Source organism: Mytilus californianus, unplaced genomic scaffold (genome assembly GCF_021869535.1).
Source record: "Mytilus californianus isolate M0D057914Y unplaced genomic scaffold, xbMytCali1.0.p SCAF_1, whole genome shotgun sequence".
NCBI classification, from domain to species: Eukaryota; Metazoa; Mollusca; class Bivalvia; order Mytilida; family Mytilidae; genus Mytilus; species Mytilus californianus.
In genome coordinates this window covers 131,510,254-131,531,676 of record NW_026262581.1, presented here as the reverse complement: position 1 = coordinate 131,531,676, position 21,423 = coordinate 131,510,254, and the positions used below count along the sequence as shown (strand labels likewise).

At 34.7% G+C, this 21,423-nt stretch overlaps 1 protein-coding gene across 13 annotated transcripts in view; it reads left to right on the top strand.

Annotated features, from left to right (window-relative positions):
- The window catches only part of LOC127734527 (otoferlin-like), a 184,107-nt gene that overhangs the window by 139,727 nt on the left and 22,957 nt on the right, over positions 1-21,423 (top strand). For all 13 annotated transcript variants that reach the window (XR_007997662.1, XR_007997650.1, XR_007997658.1 and 10 more), the window contains 3 exons: positions 4,109-4,279; positions 14,265-14,425; positions 21,152-21,291. Coding sequence is in view for 4 of the 13 variants with exons in the window: in XM_052244494.1 (XP_052100454.1) it covers positions 4,109-4,279; positions 14,265-14,425; positions 21,152-21,291 (472 nt within the window). In the remaining 9 variants the exon portion in view is untranslated. The remainder of the gene's footprint in view (positions 1-4,108; positions 4,280-14,264; positions 14,426-21,151; positions 21,292-21,423) is intronic.

The following is a 21,423-nucleotide window of genomic DNA, read 5'->3' as shown; positions in this document are numbered from 1 at the left end:
CATATTATTTACAATTTGTCTTAGGCTTATTTGTTATCAGTTTTCTCAAATGACGGAAATTAAGCATATACGATAGCATTTACATATAAATCCACACTTATTGTTTAAAAATAGAATAAAAATTACTAATTGAAATGAATACTTTTGTCATGAAAATCAGTTTAGTCGCTAGATTTTGATATTGTCATAATTCTTTTTAATATTTAAATATTTTTTTTATTTTTCATTTTAGTCATTATAAGATTATACTATCACTGGCATTTTTACGAGATTGGTAAACTAATACCTATCTATTGTACTTTTACGAAAATTAATGGATTTTGGTCGCAACAATAGGTCTATTTATCACAATGTTTTATCTTAAATGCACATGAATTAGCATTATTCTAATGCATGTTAATAAAACACAATGAAGAGACAGTTTAATTATTTTCATGTCTATAAACCATGTTGTAAAAAACAATACCAAATTCTTCTGCTTATTCTAAATGTGAACTCAACAATGAAAAAACAACTCCGATAGCAAAATATAACAAAACCACATAACTTTCCGTAAAAGTCGGGGTTCTTCTGTCTTCTCAACTGTAATATTAAATTTAACCTTTTGAAAAAGGTTATGTCTACCATAAGCTCTGCCTTTTATGGTTAACGAAATTTAAAACGGTTATTTAATATTCAAATTTTCAAACTTCTTGGCCAAAAAATGACGGTAGTGACAATGGCGGCAGCGAAGTATAAAACGAGTAATGATCTATGCTGTGTAGATATCAGAGGTCAATATAAAATAAGGATTATATTCTACTAAATCCTGGAGTACACCTGGTAATATCACGCTATATTACGCTCAATTTAACCTAATCTTTATCTTTTCTATCTCCATCATTTAGAAATTAAACTGAATTAAACACAATACTTGAAACTTAAGTATCCTCATATTATTCCATTCTCATATAAATATTTATTTTGGAATTTACATCCTTTTATAGAATTATTTACAATTATACCATTATCATTCTGATAGTAGATTTTAAATCTAAATCAATTAAGTTTGAATTATTAGCAAATTCATTATTGTATATTTAGTATTTTTCGGATTTCTATTAAAACATATCTTGGTGTTTCCGTTTTATTTGACCTGTTTTAAAATTTATCAATATATGAATACTTGCATCTCACACCTTTGGAATTCCTTTCAATTTTTTCTTCCAAGATTTGAAAAAAAAATGCAGGATTGACCAAAACATTAATTTTCCATGCTTTTACGATTTTCAAAGTAGTAATCTCAAATAACAGTTGGTGAAAAATTAAACGATTAAAATAGTTTAGATTTTTTTGCTCCTCTAAATAATTTAAGACAGCAAAAAGAAATATTTCAGATATTTTTGAACATATTCACTATAGAAATGTAAGGTAGATTTTTAACTTTCCTTTTTTTCATGACTTCAACGTAGTAAAATGTTACCTAAATGTAAGAATTGAACTGAAGCCTTAATTTGATCTGGTAGCTTGATATAACTTGATGTAAGATTATTAGCTCCCAACAATTAAGTACTAATATTCTATATTCTTACAAAGTGGTTTAAAAATCATCTTATCCCTTCAACACTTTGGCTTTGTAGTGTATACTCTATCAAAAAGGATTAAGAATCATCCTTGTATATAACATGATACACGATAATCCACCGAGGTTACATATATCAGTATCATAGAAATATTTTTTAGGTATATGTTTGAACAAATAATTTTGGTCATGTATGTACCTCATCTGAAATAAAAGTATCAAATCCTATAAACACATTCAATTGATATACATCATGGATAGTTTTTATATGACATAGTTGTAGAGGGTTAAATGTTTGTTTTCCCTTTGTCATTCAGTCAGTGATGTTTGTCATTTTATCTTTCATCATATTTTTAACACTTGGAAACTACCATCATTTCTTAGTGAATATCTTGCAAATTTAAATTAATTTCTTCTCTTATTGAATCTTGGATGATTTCAGCTAGAAAAAAAATTAAAATTGGGAACCATATTTGGGGAAGGGACTTGTACAAATTCTGCATATTGGTTCCCTCTGGTTATCATCAGATCCTACTGAATTTACACTTTTCAAAACAACAATCAGTCAAAGTTCATGGATAACAAACTTTTTTTTTGGCAGAAGGAAACCCAAACAAATACCACCTTATTATTATACACCCACTCATAGAGTAGGTGGTATACTGGAGTTACCTTATAGAGTAGGCAGTATACTGGAGTTACCTTGTAGAGTAGGTGGTATACTGGAGTTACCTTATACAGTAGGTGGTATACTGGAGTTACCTTATAGAGTAGGCAGTATACTGCAGTTACCTTATAGAGTAGGCAGTATACTGGAGTTACCTTATAGAGTAGGGTGTATACTGGAGTTACCTTATAGAGTAGGTGGTATACTGGACTTACCTTATAGAGTAGGCAGTATACTGGAGTTACCTTATAGAGTAGGTGGTATACTGGAGTTACCTCATAGAGTAGGTGGTATACTGCAGTTACCTTATAGAGTAGGCAGTATACTGGAGTTACCTTATAGAGTAGGGTGTATACTGGAGTTACCTTATAGAGTAGGTGGTATACTGGAGTTACCTTATAGAGTAGGCAGTATACTGGAGTTACCTTATAGAGTAGGCAGTATACTGGAGTTACCTTATAGAGTAGGTGGTATACTGGAGTTACCTTATAGAGTAGGTGGTATACTGCAGTTACCTTATAGAGTAGGCAGTATACTGGAGTTACCTTATAGAGTAGGTGGTATACTGGAGTTACCTTGTAGAGTAGGCAGTATACTGGACTTACCTTATAGAGTAGGTGGTATACTGGAGTTACCTTATAGAGTAGGTTGTATACTGGAGTTACCTTATAGAGTAGGCAGTATACTGGAGTTACCTTATAGAGTAGGTGGTATACTGCAGTTACCTTATAGAGTAGGCAGTATACTGGAGTTACCTTATAGAGTAGGTGGTATACTGGAGTTACCTTGTAGAGTAGGCAGTATACTGGAGTTACCTTATAGAGTAGGTGGTATACTGGAGTTACCTTATAGAGTAGGTGGTATACTGCAGTTACCTTATAGAGTAGGCAGTATACTGGAGTTACCTTATAGAGTAGGCAGTATACTGCAGTTACCTTATAGAGTAGGTGGTATACTGGAGTTACCTTATAGAGTAGGCAGTATACAGGAGTTACCTTATAGAGTAGGTGGTATACTGGAGTTACCTTATAGAGTAGGTGGTATACTGGAGTTACCTTGTCAGTCTGTCTATTTGTTTATCTAATAGAAAAGAAAGGATAAGGTGTATCCATCCATGACACAAAATCAGTATATACACTGCAAAAAACACAAAAAGCAAAGGAACAGCCCAATTAATTCTGTTCTTCATCTCACAGTCACAGTGAGTCCAAATCAACCTCTCACCTCACTGCAAGTTTAAGACGGCTCCTAGCACTGGTTTGAGCAGAATTCTTTGCAAAAACTTGAAGTGAATTGAAGAATTAAGCAATGGAGTATTACCAATAAAATAAATTTGGCAAAGAAATCAAACATGTACTGTCATAATTTAGCCTGACAATCACACTGAAGCATGTAAAAAACAGTACAAACATTTAGTTTGTGTGTCTATCTGTCAATATCTTTAAGTTACATGTTACTCAGTTTCTTCATAAAGGATTGATTTGATATTTATGGTCTTAAACTATATAATGTTCAGTTGTACTGTGTGAGGGATTTTCAAGAGGAACCGAGCAGTCATTTCCTGTTTGATGATAATTTGAGTTTTTACAATACCAACTGAGATTGGTTTCCTTTTAATATCTAACAATAAGTAGGGGTATAGTTTGTACTACATTGCATGCAATTTATTGTAAGTGTTGTCTTCTGTGCAGCATAACATTACTTGTCATATCCTTTTTAACTTGAAAGAGAATTTGTGTAAAATGTATTTTGTTTAACTACATTTCAGCAATACTCGTGGAAAAGAAGAGAAGCTTATAATTCAGATATCTGAAAATAAACAACCTTGAATATAATTTATTTCCCTTTGACAGTCTTACTATACAAATGATGTTTTTCAGATGTTTTGAGATGGAATCAACTTTTCCTATGGAATCCTTCCTTACTGTCCAAGTGTACGATTGGGATTTGGTTGGCATGGATGACTTGATTGGTGAAACCAAAATTGACCTTGAAAACAGATATTACAGTCGACATAGGGCCACTTGTGGCATTTCGAATAAATTTGAACTGTAAGTTTCACCTAAGTTTCTTTAATACATTTAATGATCATTTATGTTTTTTATTTATTGTTTGCAAGATTGTACTTAGTTTGATATGAGATATAAGAAAGACAAAAACAAAAATTTAAATATTTTTCAATCTATTTTACTATCAAATTAAATGACTCCTGTAACAAATCTACATTATATAAACAAGTTGCATGTAAACACTATATATGGTTATATGTTCAATGACAGTGAATCTCCCAAGGGTTGACCTGTGTATATATAAATATTGTCATCCCTGGACTTCATCTGTCCAGCATTTAGCCTTTTCTAAAGTGTAAGGTCTTTTTGGCTGTGTAATATGTATAAATATGCAGCAAAGTCTGGTTTGAAAAGGGATGTTTAAATCTCGGGTCACACCCGCAGGATCCGGGTCAGTTGACAGGTATGGTTTAATCTGATGCCCCATATGGGTAGAGTGCCAAACTCTTTCCTCATTCAGGAACCCTTGCATCAACTTTCTGAAGGGTTGGTAAGTGGTTTGTTTCAAGACAAAATGTCAGCATTCCTCCAACAAACCGTGATTCTAATACAATTCTTTTAGAACGACAAATTTCATTGGACATTGACAATATTTTGAAGAGTTAGATTCCATGTTCTAGCAGCTCGTAACTAAGGAAAGCTACCATTTTAAATTCAGATTTTTTTTTATATGCAATTTCTCAAAAAATAAACAAAAAAGTGCCATTTTGTGCCTCAAAATCTTCTTTTTATCAATATTTAAACCATTCAGAAGTGTACAAAAAGTATAAATACGTCTAGTGTTTATCTTTGACATCTTTTTCATTTATGGCATTTTAAGCAAAATGTTTACTAAAATGGAATTTATTTTAATATGTGGCATTAGAATGGAGATAACTGTCTTGTATTTTAAACTTGGTCTTTGTAAAACTTGATTTTACTGTCGCAAAAACTGCTACGTGTCTCTAGGTAAACTCAATTTGCAACAGTAACCTTGCAGAACCTTACTGTATTAATTGTTAATTTGTTCTCATCATGAATATGCATTAAATATTTGCCATTTGATGTAATTAATCAACAATTAATCAATCAATTAATTGGTAAAAAAGTTGGTTGTGTCTGCCATTTCCCAGACTGCTTTATTTGAATGCCCATTAATCTAGTTTACATTCATAAATTTTAATCTTGAAACTTGTTATTTTGTTCTTTAAGTTCATGTGCTTAAATTTTGGGAGTTTACTTAAGGATGTTCTCTCCTCTGTTTCAAAATAACAGGCTTTTTAAAAGACTGTTATAAATTGATAGTATATAAATAAAGGAACTTAAAAAGCAGAAAACAGTGGAAAGGCCCTTGTCCTTATTTAGCTCACCTGGCCCGAATGGCCAAGTGAGCTTTTCTCATCACTTGGCGTCCGTCGTCCGTCGTCGTCGTCGTCGTCGATAGCTTTTTACAAAAATCTTCTCCTCTGAAACCACTGGGCCAAATTTAACCAAACTTGGCCACAACCATCATTAGGGTATCTAGTTTAAAAAATGTGTCCGATGACCCCGCCAACCAACCAAGATGGCTGCCATGGCTAAAAATAGAACATAGGGGTAAAATGTAGATTTTGGCTTATATCTCTGAAACCAAAGCATTTAGAGTAAATCTGACATAGGGTAAAACTGATTATCAGGTCAAGATCTATCTGCCCTGAAATTTTCAGACAAATCTGACAACCTGTTGTTGGGTTGCTGCCCCTGAATTGGTAATTTTAAGGAAATTTTGCAGTTTTTGGTTATTATCTTGAATATTATTGTAGATAGAGATAAACTGTAAACAGCAATAATGTTCAGCAAAGTAAGATCTACAAATAAGTTGTCATGACCAAAATTGTCAGTCGACCCCTTTAGGAGTTGTTGCCCTTAATAGTCAATTTTTAACAATTTTTTGTAAATTTTTGTAATCTTTTACAAAAATCTTCTTCTCTGAAACTACTGAGACAAATTTAACCATACTTGGCCATAATCATTATTAGGGTATCTAGTTTAAAAAATTTGTCCGATGACCCCACCTTCCAACCATCATGGCCGACTTGGTTAAAAATAGAACATAGGGGTAAAATGCAGTTTTTGGTTTATATCTCTGAAACTAAAGCATTTAGAGCAAATCTGACAGGTGGCAAAAATGTTCATCAGATTTAGATTTATCTGCCCTGAAATTTTCAGACGAATCCGACAACCCGTTGTTGGGTTGCTGCCCCTGAGTTAGTAATTTTACAAAAAAAATTTCGGTTTTTTGTTATTATCTTAGATATCATTATAATATCTAATATCTAATACTGTTAATTATGATTTTAACCTTATTTTACATGATTTCCAAAGCATCAGTAAATACAGGTGAGCGACACAGGCTCTTGAGAGCCTCTAGTTTTGAGATATAAGCAATTAAGTTTGGTGGGAAATGATTCTCTCTAGATTTTTCATAGATTTAACATTGACACCTTTTTCTTTCAAAAACTATGAAAAAATAACAAGGATTTTAGAAGATTTTCAAAAATGGTTTTTAACTATATGTAATAAAATTATGAAAAGAAAAGTAGGGGTAAGCTTGGGAAATTTTTAAAGGCACTACAAGTATTAAACTAGAGGATTCTGAATATCTGACAAAAAGTCATAAACAAGAGTAAAGAACATCCTTAAGCATATCTGTCTTTAAAAATGGGGTGGATATAGATATTATCAATCATGTAAACTGTGAGTTCTGAGTTTGCCTGTTAGACATACGTAAATAAGAACTAATGAGTTCTAAATCATATTTTAACACTGAACGTAAAAACCGAAAGACTGGAGGGATGGTGATATCATGGTCCTGTATTAATTCTATGATTTTGGTAACAATTTCAGATTGATTGATTGATTGTTGGTGTTTAAACGCTACTTTTAAGCACCACATTTGGGCTATTTCGTGGTGGCCAGTTTTATTGGCGGAGGAAGCCAGAGTGCCCGGAGAAAACCACCGACCTTCGATAGGAAAACTGATAATCCTAGTCAATTAAGATTGGAGTCGAGTGCACCTGCACGAGCGGGGTTCGAAATCACAACCTCAGTGTTGACTGGCTAGTGATTACAGTAGTAACTACTTAGACCACTCGGCCACCGAGGCCCCCTAATTTTCAGATTGAAGATGGTTATTGCAGTGTAACATAGTGTACGGAAATCTATGATAAAGTGTTCATTAAACTGCATATAGCTTACTTTTAATTATTAATTTTGAATAGATAAACTTTAATATTCCATTAATTGTGAATATTGATTTAGGTTAGAGAGATAAAAAGTGACAGACCAATATCATAAATCTCTATTGACTTTTTTTAATCCATATTGTATAAGGGTGTGGTTAATTGATTCTCTAATGACGCTTCGAGGTATGCCACTATTATCTATAAGTACATTTTATAGAATTTTACATAAATAAGTGACATTTTAACATTTCCCATTGTTGTTTTTTTTATTAATTGATGAAGATATTGTTATTGACTTTCAGACAAACAATTCCTGTGACAAATTATTTATCTTTCCTCCTCAGTCAGTACCCAGCACAAATTGTACAAGAAAATGTGTTTGAATAATTTGGAAGTCGGGATAATCTGAAAAGGCTATTTATTATATAACAGAAATGATAGTAATTTTTTATTGTGTATAGATGTATTGTCTAAGCTTTGATTGTTTTAGTGATTAATGCATTACAAGGATAGCTAACAATGCGGGACAATGCCGCTGGGACAACATGGGGTTTTAGATTGCAGGAGATTTAATTAACTAAATCCATCACCAAGCAATTGTAGTGATTAATATTTTAAAATTTTCAGGAAATAATATTTTCTATAAAATAATAATTGATGGGTCACTATAGGAAACTGTCTGAGCCTGGCTCTGTTTCTATTTACTTAATAATGCTTACATTAGGATATTCCTTTGAAGTGGATTTTTTACAAAGATTTCACCTTATTGATGTCAGGAGTTTGTATGGAATTTGTGTAAATACTCACAAATGTTCATCCCTTTTTTGTTTGTTCACACAGTTACAGCTATTTGTTGTAGTTACAAAAGATCCCCCACAAACTTCTATAAGTTTCCTGTTGGTATGAAGTTAAACATCATATATAAAGTCTCTAAAGTATTAATAAAAACTCCAATAGTTCTGGAGGTTTCAGCCTCATGGCTTTCCTTAGCAGAATCTTTTGTAATGATAACTGTAACAAAAAAATACATTGCTTTACAAAAGCCAATGTTTTAAACTATATAGTCAATAATGTGAAGTGGTGGCAATATGTAAAGTTATAAGAAACATGTGTTTGTATGCTAGAACTGTTAGTGTTTAGATTCTTTATTTCTTCTCCCCTTTTCTTTTCTCTAACTTTGGCTATTCCTTATGGTCCCTTTTGGTTATATTGCTCTTCAGTTGTTTAGGTCCCTTTTGGTTATATTGCCCTTCAGTTGTTTAGGTCCCTTTTGGTTATATTGCTCTTCAGTTGTTTAGGTCCCTTTTGGTTATTTTGCCCTTCAGTTGTTTAGGTCCCTTTTGGTTATATTGCTCTTCAGTTGTTTAGGTCCCTTTCGGTTATTTGCTCTTCAGTTCTTTAGGTCCCTTTTGGTTATATTGCTCTTCAGTTGTTTAGGTCCCTTTCGGTTATTTGCTCTTCAGTTCTTTAGGTCCCTTTTGGTTATATTGCTCTTCAACTGTTTAGGTCCCTTTTGGTTATATTGCCCTTCAGTTGTTTAGGTCCCTTTTGGTTATATTGCTCTTCAACTGTTTAGGTCCCTTTTGGTTATATTGCTCTTCAGTTGTTTAGGTCCCTTTTGGTGATATTGCTCTTCAGTTGTTTAGGTCCCTTTTGGTTATTTTGCCCTTCAGTTGTTTAGGTCCCTTTTGGTTATATTGCTCATCAATTGTTTAGGTCCCTTTTGGTTATTTTGCCCTTCAGTTGTTTAGGTCCCTTTTGGTTATATTGCTCTTCAATTGTTTAGGTCCCTTTTGGTTATTTTGCCCTTCAGTTGATTAGGTCCCTTTTGGTTATATTGCTCTTCAACTGTTTAGGTCCCTTTTGGTTATTTGCTCTTCAGTTGTTTAGGTCCCTTTTGGTTATATTGCTCTTCAATTGTTTAGGTCCCTTTTGATTATATTGCTCTTCAGTTGTTTAGGTCCCTTTTGGTTATATTGCTCTTCAGTTGTTTAGGTCCCTTTTGGTTATATTGCTCTTCAGTTGTTTAGGTCCCTTTTGGTTATATTGCTCTTCAGTTGTTTAGGTCCCTTTTGGTTATATTGCTCTTCAGTTGTTGAGGTCCCTTTTGGTTATTTTGCCCTTCAGTTGTTTATGTCACTTTTGGTTATATTGATCATCAATTGTTTAGGTCCCTTTTGGTTATTTTGCCCTTCAGTTGTTTAGGTCTCTTTTGGTTATATTGATCATCAATTGTTTAGGTCCCTTTTGGTTATTTTGCCCTTCAGTTGTTTAGGTCCCTTTTGGTTATATTGCTCTTCAATTGTTTAGGTCCCTTTTGGTTATATTGCTCTTCAATTGTTTAGGTCCCTTTTGGTTATTTGCTCTTCAGTTGTTTAGGTCCATTTTGGTTATATTGCCCTTCAGTTGTTTAGGTCCCTTTTGGTTATATTGCTCTTCAATTGTTTAGGTCCCTTTTGGTTATATTGGTCTTCAGTTGTTTAGGTCCATTTTGGTTATATTGGTCTTCAGTTGTTAAGGTCCATTTTGGTTATATTGCCCTTCAGTTGTTTAGGTCCCTTTTGGTTATATTGCTCTTCAGTTGTTTAGGTCCCTTTTGGTTATATTGCTCTTCAGTTGTTTAGGTCCCTTTTGGTTATATTGCTCTTCAGTTGTTTAGGTCCCTTTTGGTTATTTTGCTCTTCAGTTGTTTAGTCCCTTTTGGTTATATTGCTCATCAATTGTTTATGTCCCTTTTGGTTATTTTGCCCTTCAGTTGTTTAGGTCCCTTTTGGTTATTTGCTCTTCAGTTGTTTAGGTCCCTTTTGGTTATATTGCTCTTCAGTTGTTTAGGTCCCTTTTGGTTATATTGCTCTTCAATTGTTTAGGTCCCTTTTGGTTATATTGCTCTTCAATTGTTTAGGTCCCTTTTGGTTATATTGCTCATCAATTGTTTATGTCCCTTTTGGTTATTTGCTCTTCAGTTGTTTAGGTCCCTTTTGGTTATATTGCTCTTCAGTTGTTTAGGTCCCTTTTGGTTATTTTGCCCTTCAGTTGTTTAGGTCCCTTTTGGTTATATTGCCCTTCAGTTGTTTAGGTCCCTTTTGGTTATATTGCTCATCAATTGTTTAGGTCCTTTTTGGTTATATTACTCAATAACTGTTTAGGTCCTTTATATCCTACTAGGCTAAATGTTTGGGTCTGAGCCTTTCTGATGAAGGTAATTTCAGAAAAGCACTGCAGAAGCATGAAATTATTATAGTGTTATTTTCATTTACACTGATAACGTCTTTATTGTGGCAATTGTTGTTACATCATTTACACTGATAACGTCTATATTGTGGCAATTGTTGTTACATCATTTACACTGATAACGTCTTTATTGTGGCAATTGTTGTTACATTATTTACACTGATAATGTCTATATTGTGGCAATTGTTGTTACATTATTTACACTGATAACGTCTATATTGTGGCAATCGTTGTTACATTATTTACACTGATAACGTCTATATTGTGGCAATTGTTGTTACATTGTTGTTACATCATTTACACTGATAACGTCTATATTGTTGCAATTGTTGTTACATCATTTACACTGATAACGTCTATATTGTGGCAATTGTTGTTACATCATTTACACTGATAACGTCTATATTGTGGCAATTGTTGTTACATCATTTACACTGATAACGTCTATATTGTGGCAATTGTTCTTACATCATTTACACTGATAACGTCTATATTGTGGCAATTGTTGTTACATCATTTACACTGATAACGTCTATATTGTGGCAACTGTTGTTACATCATTTCATTAAACTTCAATGTCCAATAAAAAAGGCAATAATGATGAAACTTCTACAAATATTAGTATATAGTCTGATAGCCTAAAAGAGTACCACAACACCAAAAGTTAATGAAAAAAGAATAATTAATAATAGTATTTTTGATTATTCGTTTTATTATTTTTTTCACAATTTATTGTCCTGGGGCCTTTTAGAACTTTAATATACTATATAGTATAGGTTTTGCTCATTGTTAAAGTTTGAACAGTGACCTGAATTGTTTAGATCCTTGTCCTTTGTTCTTTGGTGGATAGTTGTTTCTCCACAGCTTCATATTTCTATGTAAGACGTAGTGAAATAAAGAGATAGCAAACCCAAAACCTGATAATAAAAAATAGAAATAACTTCTAGAGTAGTAATAATAAGAATTCCTGTCCACCATGCCCTCTTACACTATCATATTTCCATGTTCAGTGAACTGTGAACTCTAAACCCTAAGTTGGGATATATTTTAAACAGTTCACCTTATATTGAACATGTTTACTATTTGAGTTGATGGATGTGGCCTAAAATTACCTTAAACATAACTTTAACATACCCTAAACAAAACTTTGAATTGATACAAGGATGCACAGACCAGAAAAAATAAAGCCCCTAGGGTATTGTAATCAAGGCATAAAAAAGTGTCACTGAGCACAACTAACAATAACATCCACTAGTAAAGCTACATAAGTATAATTGTTGTATGTAAATGAGTTACATCCGAAATAAAACTTGCACTTTTTTGCCAGTTATGGATATCAATTATAAAGGAAACAGTATTTTTGTTTTTGTGTGCCGGAAATGATTTTTCTCCATTCATTTTAGAAGAGAACATTACAATGTCTATACCCTCAGCTAATTTCCTGTAGCATATTGCCGTACAGTGCTTGCTATCTATGACTCCTGACAACCGTTTGATAGAAAAAATCCATACATCATGTACAACAGGAAGTTCTGCTCGTCTTAATGTGCAATATCTGGAAATAAAAAGATAAATATTGGAATGGTCCTAAACATTCAGCCGTGATTGAAAGGTGCAACATGAAATACGGAAAAAGACAAATATTGGATGTGTATTCATGCAAACTAACTAACCGAAAGGAAATGAATTGTTGTTAATTTAAGATTAATGCCGTTTGACTGTTCTTTCATAGATTTGTTTTGTAATTATCAAGAAAGCCAAGTAAATCACGAAGATGGATTTATCAGTTTCTGATGCTTTTAACTCACCTGAATTAAATTGTTTTATCATCCAGATTAAATACAACAATGTACATGTAAACCATTTTAACTTTTACTGACTGTCTTAATAAGTTATTGTTTTCTCTACGTTGGTCTCTCGTTTGTCATATTTCATGGTGAAAGAGATACAGGATTTATATGGGGATGTAGGCATTTTGTTAGGATTAAGTGCATCAGAATCATTTGGCACTGAATTGAAGAAAATTATATGTGATTAATTCGGTTTTCAACAACTAGAATATTAGCTGTGCATTTCTGAATGAGCTATAGGCCATATATCTTTGCTTGATCATCTTTTTACAAACGTGTTTCCTTTGAGAATTTCAACTTAGTTGCTTACATCCATGTCATTTGGACTGTGGTGCATAGTTTTCTCATTATCTCCTTATTTTTATGCCCCACCTATGATAGTAGAGGGGCATTATGTTTTTCGGTCTGTGCGTCCGTTCGTCGGTCCATCCATCTGTTTGTCTGTCTGTCCCGCTTCAGGTTAAAGTTTTTGGTCAAGGTAGTTTTTGATGAAGTTGAAGTTAATCAACTTGAAACTTAGTATACATGTTGATCTTTCTAATTTTAATGCCAAATTAGAGTTTTGACCCCAATTTCACAGTCCACTGAACATAGAAAAGGATAGTGCGAGTGGGGCATCCGTGTACTATGGACACATTCTTGGTTGTCTCCCTGTCTCATAACCTGATAGGGGCCACTGTGGCCGAGTGGTCTAAGTAGTTCATCTATAGTGATCTCTGGCCTGTCAACACCAAGGTTGTGAGATTAATTCCAACAAGTGGCATTGTGTACTTGAGTTTGCCTGCCAAGGTTGTTGTTCTCTCAGTGTACTCAGCTTCCTCCACCAAATCCTGCCAAGGTTGTTGTTTTTTCAGTGTACTCAGCTTCCTCCGTCAATGCCTGCCAAGGTTGTTGTTCTCTCAGTGTACTCAGCTTCCTCCACCAATGCCTGCCAAGGTTGTTGTTCTCTCAGTGAACTCAACTTCCTCTACCAATGCCTGCCAATGTTGTTGTTCTCTCAGTGTACTCAGCTTCCTCCACCAATGCCTGCCAAGGTTGTTGTTCTCTCATTGTACTCAGCTTCCTCCACCAATGCCTGCCAATGTTGTTGTTCTCTCAGTGTACTCAGCTTCCTCCACCAATGCCTGCCAAGGTTGTTGTTCTCTCATTGTACTCAGCTTCCTCCACCAATGCCTGCCAAGGTTGTTGTTCTCTCAGTGTACTCAGCTTCCTCCACCAATGCCTGCCAAGGTTGTTGTTCTCTCAGTGTACTCAGCTTCCTCCACCAATGCCTGCCAAAGTTGTTGTTCCCTCATTGTACTCGCCTTCCTCCACCAATGCCTGCCTAGGTTGTTGTTCTCTCAGTGTACTCAGCTTCCTCCACCAATGCCTGCCAAGGTTGTTGTTCTCTCAGTGTACTCAGCTTCCTCCAACAACAAACACTGGCCAACATGATATAGCCAAGAGGGCTGAAAATGGTTATAAACATCAAAAATCAATTAATAAATATATTAATAACCTCATAGCCTGATCAATATTCCCATTTTTATGAAATTTGTATCAAATGTATATATCAACAATGTTTTGACGCAATTGGAAAAATTAGTGCTAACCAACTATTAAAGGAGTTATGGTCCTTGGAAATAATATTTCTGTCACTCTTTTCTACTTTTAAGATCTTTTCCATTTCTTTTTGTTTTACAGGACTGGATACAATGCATGGAGAGATCCTTTGAAGCCTACCCAGGCATTAGCCAAGCTATGTAAGGATGGTAAAATAGATGGTCCCCATTACCAGCCAGGGAAAGTCCGAGTGGCTAATCGTATCTTTACACAGCCTATCCTGGCAAATGATGAGGAGGATGGTAAGGGTTTTATTATTATAAAAAAAAAATAATTTAGTCATAGGTACTACACCAGTATTGTTGGACAGAATTTTTACATTTAGAGGCTAACAAAGTACAATAAACTTTAACCAACATTTGTTTGAGTGAATGATGTTTTTACATCATGAAACACTGAAACATGTCTGTACTCTTATTGTAAAACATGAAGTCATTATAACAGAGTATTATGGCTTTTTCTATTAGATTATCTTGACCCAAATGAGTTTCTGATTAATGAACTGGTGCCCTGATTAATGACAGAACTGGTACCAATATGTTTTTAGTCAGGAAATATCCACTGACTGCTGAGGTTTGATTTTTCATACTGTTAATTAGATCAGCATTTTGGAATTAGTTTTTTTTTCAATTGTGGTTTTATCAGGTTAAATGTTTGTCAGATCTTACAGGATCATATGTAGTTTTAACATGATCAGCAGTTGTTTGGAAAATCAATTGTTAATCAAATGTTAAAGATATTTAAAATTGCCAATAAAAAAATTTAAACTCCCATTTCTTTATCTCTCTGCAGCTTACAAATCTTAAATAGCTCTTTTAGATCAAAATACATCCAAATATATATAAGTTGAACGAAAAATATGCATAAGAACGGAACATATCTGCTCTAATTCATCTAGGTTTTTTTTATCTATATATATATATATATAAATCTTAGGATGTTACAACAACATCTCTTTAAAAAAAAACTATTTAAGCTGCAATGTAAAGGGGAGATTCTTTTCTGGTATTACAGGAGTTTTCAGCAGTGTTTTAAGGTTTACTTAAACATCTTTCTTTGTTATAAATGTTACTAATATTTTGATGTGTCTAGGTTTTGTCATCTGAAATGTCTGATATTTGTGTATAACATTGTTTGATAGCAATGATAGCATAAAAATATATGTAGTATAAACTATAGGTTCAGACAATGAATACTGCACCCCATTGTGAAGGGAAGGATTGTCCAAGTACTTTTTTGTCTCGCCTGCAACTAAATTTGCGGAAAGCGAGACATAGGGATTTCTTTCCCGGCAACGACAATTGCTCCGTCTCAAGCGTCAACAATTGTTAAGTTTTCTGCTTAAGTTAGTTTGATAGGAACTACTTGTGATAGATCATTGATATTTACTATGAAGTTGCATTACTATCAGTACATATCAGTTTGATGACTATTTCGAGGCCCTGCCCCCCTAAGTCATGGTCCAGTGACTTTGAATTAATAAGCAATTTTCAATGTTAAGTTTTCTGCTTGTGTTAGTTTAATAGGATCTACTTGTGATAGATCAATGATATTTTGTATGAAGTTGCATTACTATCAGTACATATCAGTTTGACGACTATTTTGAGTCCCTGCCCCCTAGGACATGGTCCAGTGACTTTGAATTAATTAGCAATTTTCAATGTTAAGTTTTCTGCTTAAGTTAGTTTGATAAGAACTACTTGTGATAGATCAATGATATTTTGTATAAAGTTGCATTACTATCAGTACATATCAGTTTGTGGACTATTTTGAGGCCCTGCCCCCTAGGACATGGTCCAGTGACTTTGAATTTATTTCCAATTTTCAATGTTAAGTTTTTCTGCTTAAGTTATATTGATAGGAACTACTTACAATAAACAACAATATTTTTCTATAAAGCTACATTACTGTCAGTAAATCCCAGTTTGTGGACCATTTTCAGGCCCTGCCCACTAGATCATAGTCCAGTGACTGAATTAATAAGCAATGTTGCTGTCCATCAGATTGTTTTTTTCTGAATTTTATGCCGATAGGCAAGACATATCTCTGTGTCAACAGTACTTTTAAAAGAATGGCTAAGTTTGACTAGAGTTTAGGAGAAGGGTCTGAGCTGACATATTTAAAATTCATAGTCCAACATTTGTTATAATAAGTATGATTTAGGATGTAAAATTTAAAATAATGATACCAATGAATAAATCATGATTTACAAGATAACTATGACACAGCAGAATTTAAAAATGACACGAGGAAGAAATAAATTGTCAGAAGACGAAGTGTTGTATCTTCCTTGTTCATCTTCTTTTCCTTGTTTCTTAAAAAATATAAAGACAAGTTTTAATGACTTGCATGATGCTATTATTATTGACAAATATCCTACTGTGGAACAATAAAGATACTCCAATTTCATTTCCAGGAATTAAAAAAAAAATTATATTTAGATTATTATAATAGCTAGGAAGTATTGTGAAATTTCAGTTTCTATTTCATTCAGAAATGCCATTAAAGAGTCCAAAAAAGGACTTATAACTATAAGAGGAAGTAACAAAAAGCACAAAATAAACTACTTTTTGTCTAGTCTGTGAGGAGAGTCGCGGAAACAAGACAAACACGATCCTACAGGTTTAGTCTGTGGTTAAAGTTTTTTTTTATAACACCTATAACTGTATCAAGTCTTCATGGAATTTTATGAAATTTTGACATAATCTTCTTCATGATCAAAAATTAAAGAGAGTATTTTGAAACTATTTTTGTTCTTTTCATTTTTCTGTATTTTACTAATCAGTGGAATTAACTTTGCAGTTACTACTAACGACATCAATCACTTTATCAAATCTTGAACAAATGTTATGAAACTTGACCAGAAACTTTTTCATCATCAAGAAATAGCAATTGATAAAAAAAGTTTACTTTACTGGTAAATTTGCGGTCAATACTACACTTTTAAACTGACAGTAGCAATCACAGGTGACACAAGGTTCCTTTTAACCCTTTAATTTTTTTTCTTCATATAAGTGATAAGTCACTAGTCATACACTACTATGTGATAAGTCACTAGCCATTAATTGCTGAGTGATGGACAAGCAGTTACAGACTGAAAGGGAATCATCCACTAGTCATACACTGCTAGGTGATCATCCACTAGTCATACACTGCTAGGTGATCATCCACTAGTTATAAACTGTTAGGTGATCATCCACTAGTCATACACTGCTAGGTGATCATCCACTAGCCATGCACTGTAAGGTGATCATCCACTAGTCATGCACTGTTAGGTGATCATCCACTTGTCATGCACTGTTAGGTGATCATCTACTAGTCATGCATTGTAATGTGATCATCCACAAGTCATACACTGTAAGGTGATCATCCACTAGTCATGCACTGTTAGGTGATCATCTACTAGTCATGCACTGTTAGGTGATCATCCACTAGTTATACACTGTTAGGTGATCATCCACTAGTCATGCACTGTTAGGTGATCATCTACTAGTCATGCACTGTTAGGTGATCATCCACTAGTCATACACTGCTAGGTGATCATCCACTAGCCATGCACTGTTAGGTGATCATCCACTTGTCATGCACTGTAAGGTGATCATCTACTAGTCATGCACTGTAAGGTGATCATCCACAAGTCATACACTGTAAGGTGATCATCCACTAGTCATGCACTGTTAGGTGATCATCTACTAGTCATGCACTGTTAGGTGATCACCCACTAGTCATGCACTGTTAGGTGATCATCTACTAGTCATACACTGTTAGGTGATCATCCACTAGTCATGCACTGTTAGGTGATCATCCACTAGTCATGCACTGTAAGGTGATCATCCCCTAGTCATACCCTGCTAGGTGATCATCCACTAGTCATACACTGCTAGATGATCATCCACTAGTCATGCACTGTTGGGTGATCATCCACAAGTCATGCACTGTAACATGATCATCCAATAGTAATACATTGTTAGGTAAAGTTCACTAGTCATACACTGCTAGGTGATCATCCCCTAGTCATACACTGCTATTTGATCATCCACTAGTCATACACTGCTAGGTGATCATCCACTAGTCATACACTGCTAGGTGATCATCCACTAGTCATGCACTGTAAGGTGATCATCCACTAGTCATGCACTGTAAGGTGATCATCTACTAGTCATACACTGCTAGGTAAAATTCACTAGTCATACACTACTAAGTGATCATCCAATAGTCATACACTGCTAGGTGATCATCCACTAGTCATACACTGCTATGTGATCATCCACTAGTCATGCACTGTTAAGTGATCATTCACAAGTCATGCACTGTAACATGATCATCCACTAGTAATACACTGTTAGGTAAAATTCACTAATCATACACTGCTAGGTGATCATCCACTAGTCATGCACTGTTAGGTGATCATCCACTAGCCATACACTGCTAGGTGATCATCTACTAGTCATACACTGCTAGATAAATTTCACTAGTCATACACTACTAAGTCATCATCCACTAGTCATACACTGCTAGGTGATCATCCACTAGCCATACACTGCTAGGTGATCATCCACTAGTCATGCACTGCTAGGTGATCATCCACTAGTCATACACTGCTAGGTGATAAGTCACAACAGACTGTTGGAATTCCAATGGGAACCAATTGTGCCCCTCTTCTTGCCGACTTGTTTTTTTATTATTAAGAGGCTGACTTCATACAGGAACTTCTTAGGAAGAAAGATAAGAAGTTAGCAATATCCTTAAACTCTACGTTCCGCTTTATAGATGATGTTCTCTCACTTAATAATACAAAATTTGGTGACTATGTTGAACGAATCTATCCCATCGAACTAGAGATAAAGGATACTACAGATACAGTTAAGTCTGCCTCATATCTTGACTTACATCCAGAAATTGACAATGAGGGTCGGTTGAAAACAAAACTTTACGACAAAAGAGATGATTTCAGCTTCCCAATTGTGAACTTTCCATTTCTATGTAGCAACAGACCAGCAGCACCTGCATACGGAGTATATATCTCCCAATTGATACGATATTCCCATGCTTGTGTTTCCTGTCATGATTTCCTTGATAGAGGATTGCTGCTCACAAGGCAGCTATTAAACCAAGAGTTCCAAATGGTGAAGTTGAAATCATCCCTTCGTAAATTTTACGGACGCCATCACGAGTTGGTTGACCGTTATGGAATAACCGTTTCACAGATGATATCGGATATGTTCCTTATGTCGTAACTACAATACCCCTCCCTTTTCACAAATGTGACTTACCGAATTTGACTATTTACCGGATTTGTAATAACATAAGCAATACGACGGGTGCCACATGTGGAGCAGGATCTGCTTACCCTTCCGGAGCACCTGAGATCACCCCCAGTTTTTGGTGGGGTTCGTGTTGCTTAGTCTTTAGTTTTCTATCTTGTGTCATCTGTACTATTATTTGTCTGTTTGTCTTTTTATTTTTGGCCATGGCGTTGTCAGTTTGTTTTCGATCTATGAGTTTGACTGTCCCTCTGGTATCTTTCGTCCCTCTTTCACTAGCCATACACATCTTGGTGATAAGCAACTAGCCATACACTGGTTAGGTGATAAGCCACTAGTCATACACTGCTTAGTGATAAGTCACTAGACATACACTGCTAGGGGATATATCACTAGCCATACACATCTGGGTGATAAGACATTAGCCATACACTGCTTAGTGATAAGTCACTAGCTATACACTGCTGGGTGATAAGTCACTTGCCATACACTGCTGGGTGATAAGTCACTAGCCATACACTGCTGGGTAATGTCACTAGTCATACACTTGCTAGGTGATAAGTCACTAGCCATACACTTCTGGGTGATAAGTCACTAGCCATACACTTCTGGGTGATAAGTCACTAGTCATACCCTGCTAGGTGATAAGTCACAGGCCATACACTGTTAAGTGATAAGTCACAAGTCATACACTGCTTGATGATGAATTAAGTCACTAGCCATACACTGCTAGGTAATGGGCTAACAATTATACATTGCTAGGTGATAAGCCACCATTTGTACACTACTTGATGATCATCCACTTGTCATATACTACTTAGTGATCAACCAGAAGTCATAAACAATTTGGTTGCTAGGTAATAGGCCAACAGATATACACTGGCTGGTGCCAGGACAATTTATATACATTGTTGGATAATAAGCCAACAGCCATACTCAGATGAAAAGCCTTCACTTACATTCTGCTAGGTGATAAGCCAACAGCCATACTCAGATGAAAAGCTTTCACTTACATTCTGCTAGGTGCTAAGCCAACAGCCATACTCAGATGAAAAGCCTTCACTTACATTTTGTTAGGTGATAAGCCAAAAGCCATACTCAGATGAAAAGCCTTCACTTACATTTTGTTAGGTGATAAGCCAAAAGCCATACTCAGATGAAAAGCCTTCACTTACATTTTGTTAGGTGATAAGCCAAAAGCCATACTCAGATGAAAAGCCTTCACTTACATTTTGCTAGGTGATAAGCCAAAAGCCATACTCAGATGAAAAGCCTTCACTTACATTTTGCTAGGTGATAAGCCAAAAGCCATACTCAGATGAAAAGCCTTCACTTACATTTTGTTAGGTGATAAGTCAAAAGCCATACTCAGATGAAAAGCCTTCACTTACATTTTATTAGGTGATAAGCCAAAAGCCATACTCAGATGAAAAGCCTTCACTTACATTTTGTTAGGTGATAAGCCAAAAGCCATACTCAGATGAAAAGCCTTCACTTACATTTTGTTAGGTGATAAGCCAAAAGCCATACTCAGATGAAAAGCCTTCACTTACATTTTGCTAGGTGATAAGCCAAAAGCCATTACTCAATATTTGATTTCTTGGATTATTATTCTGTAATTACATTGTCATGATTATTCTAAAATAGTTATCAATAAACTGTCAGTTGTTAAATATTATATTTTATTGAATGTTTTTGTTACAGGGGCAACAAGTCAGGAAGAAAACCTTGCTTTATCAGTATTAAAGCATTGGGAAGAAATACCAAAAGTTGGTTGTAAATTGGTTCCAGAACACATAGAAACACGGCCACTTTATAACCCTGACAAACCAGGCATTGAACAGGTATTGTGTTGACCAAATAGAATCAACACCTCATTATACATTTAAATTTTACTCCACGCAACAGTTTTGCAAAAGGAATAATGTTCTCGACCTATCGATCCATCTGTCAGTCATCAATTTGTTGACATCTCG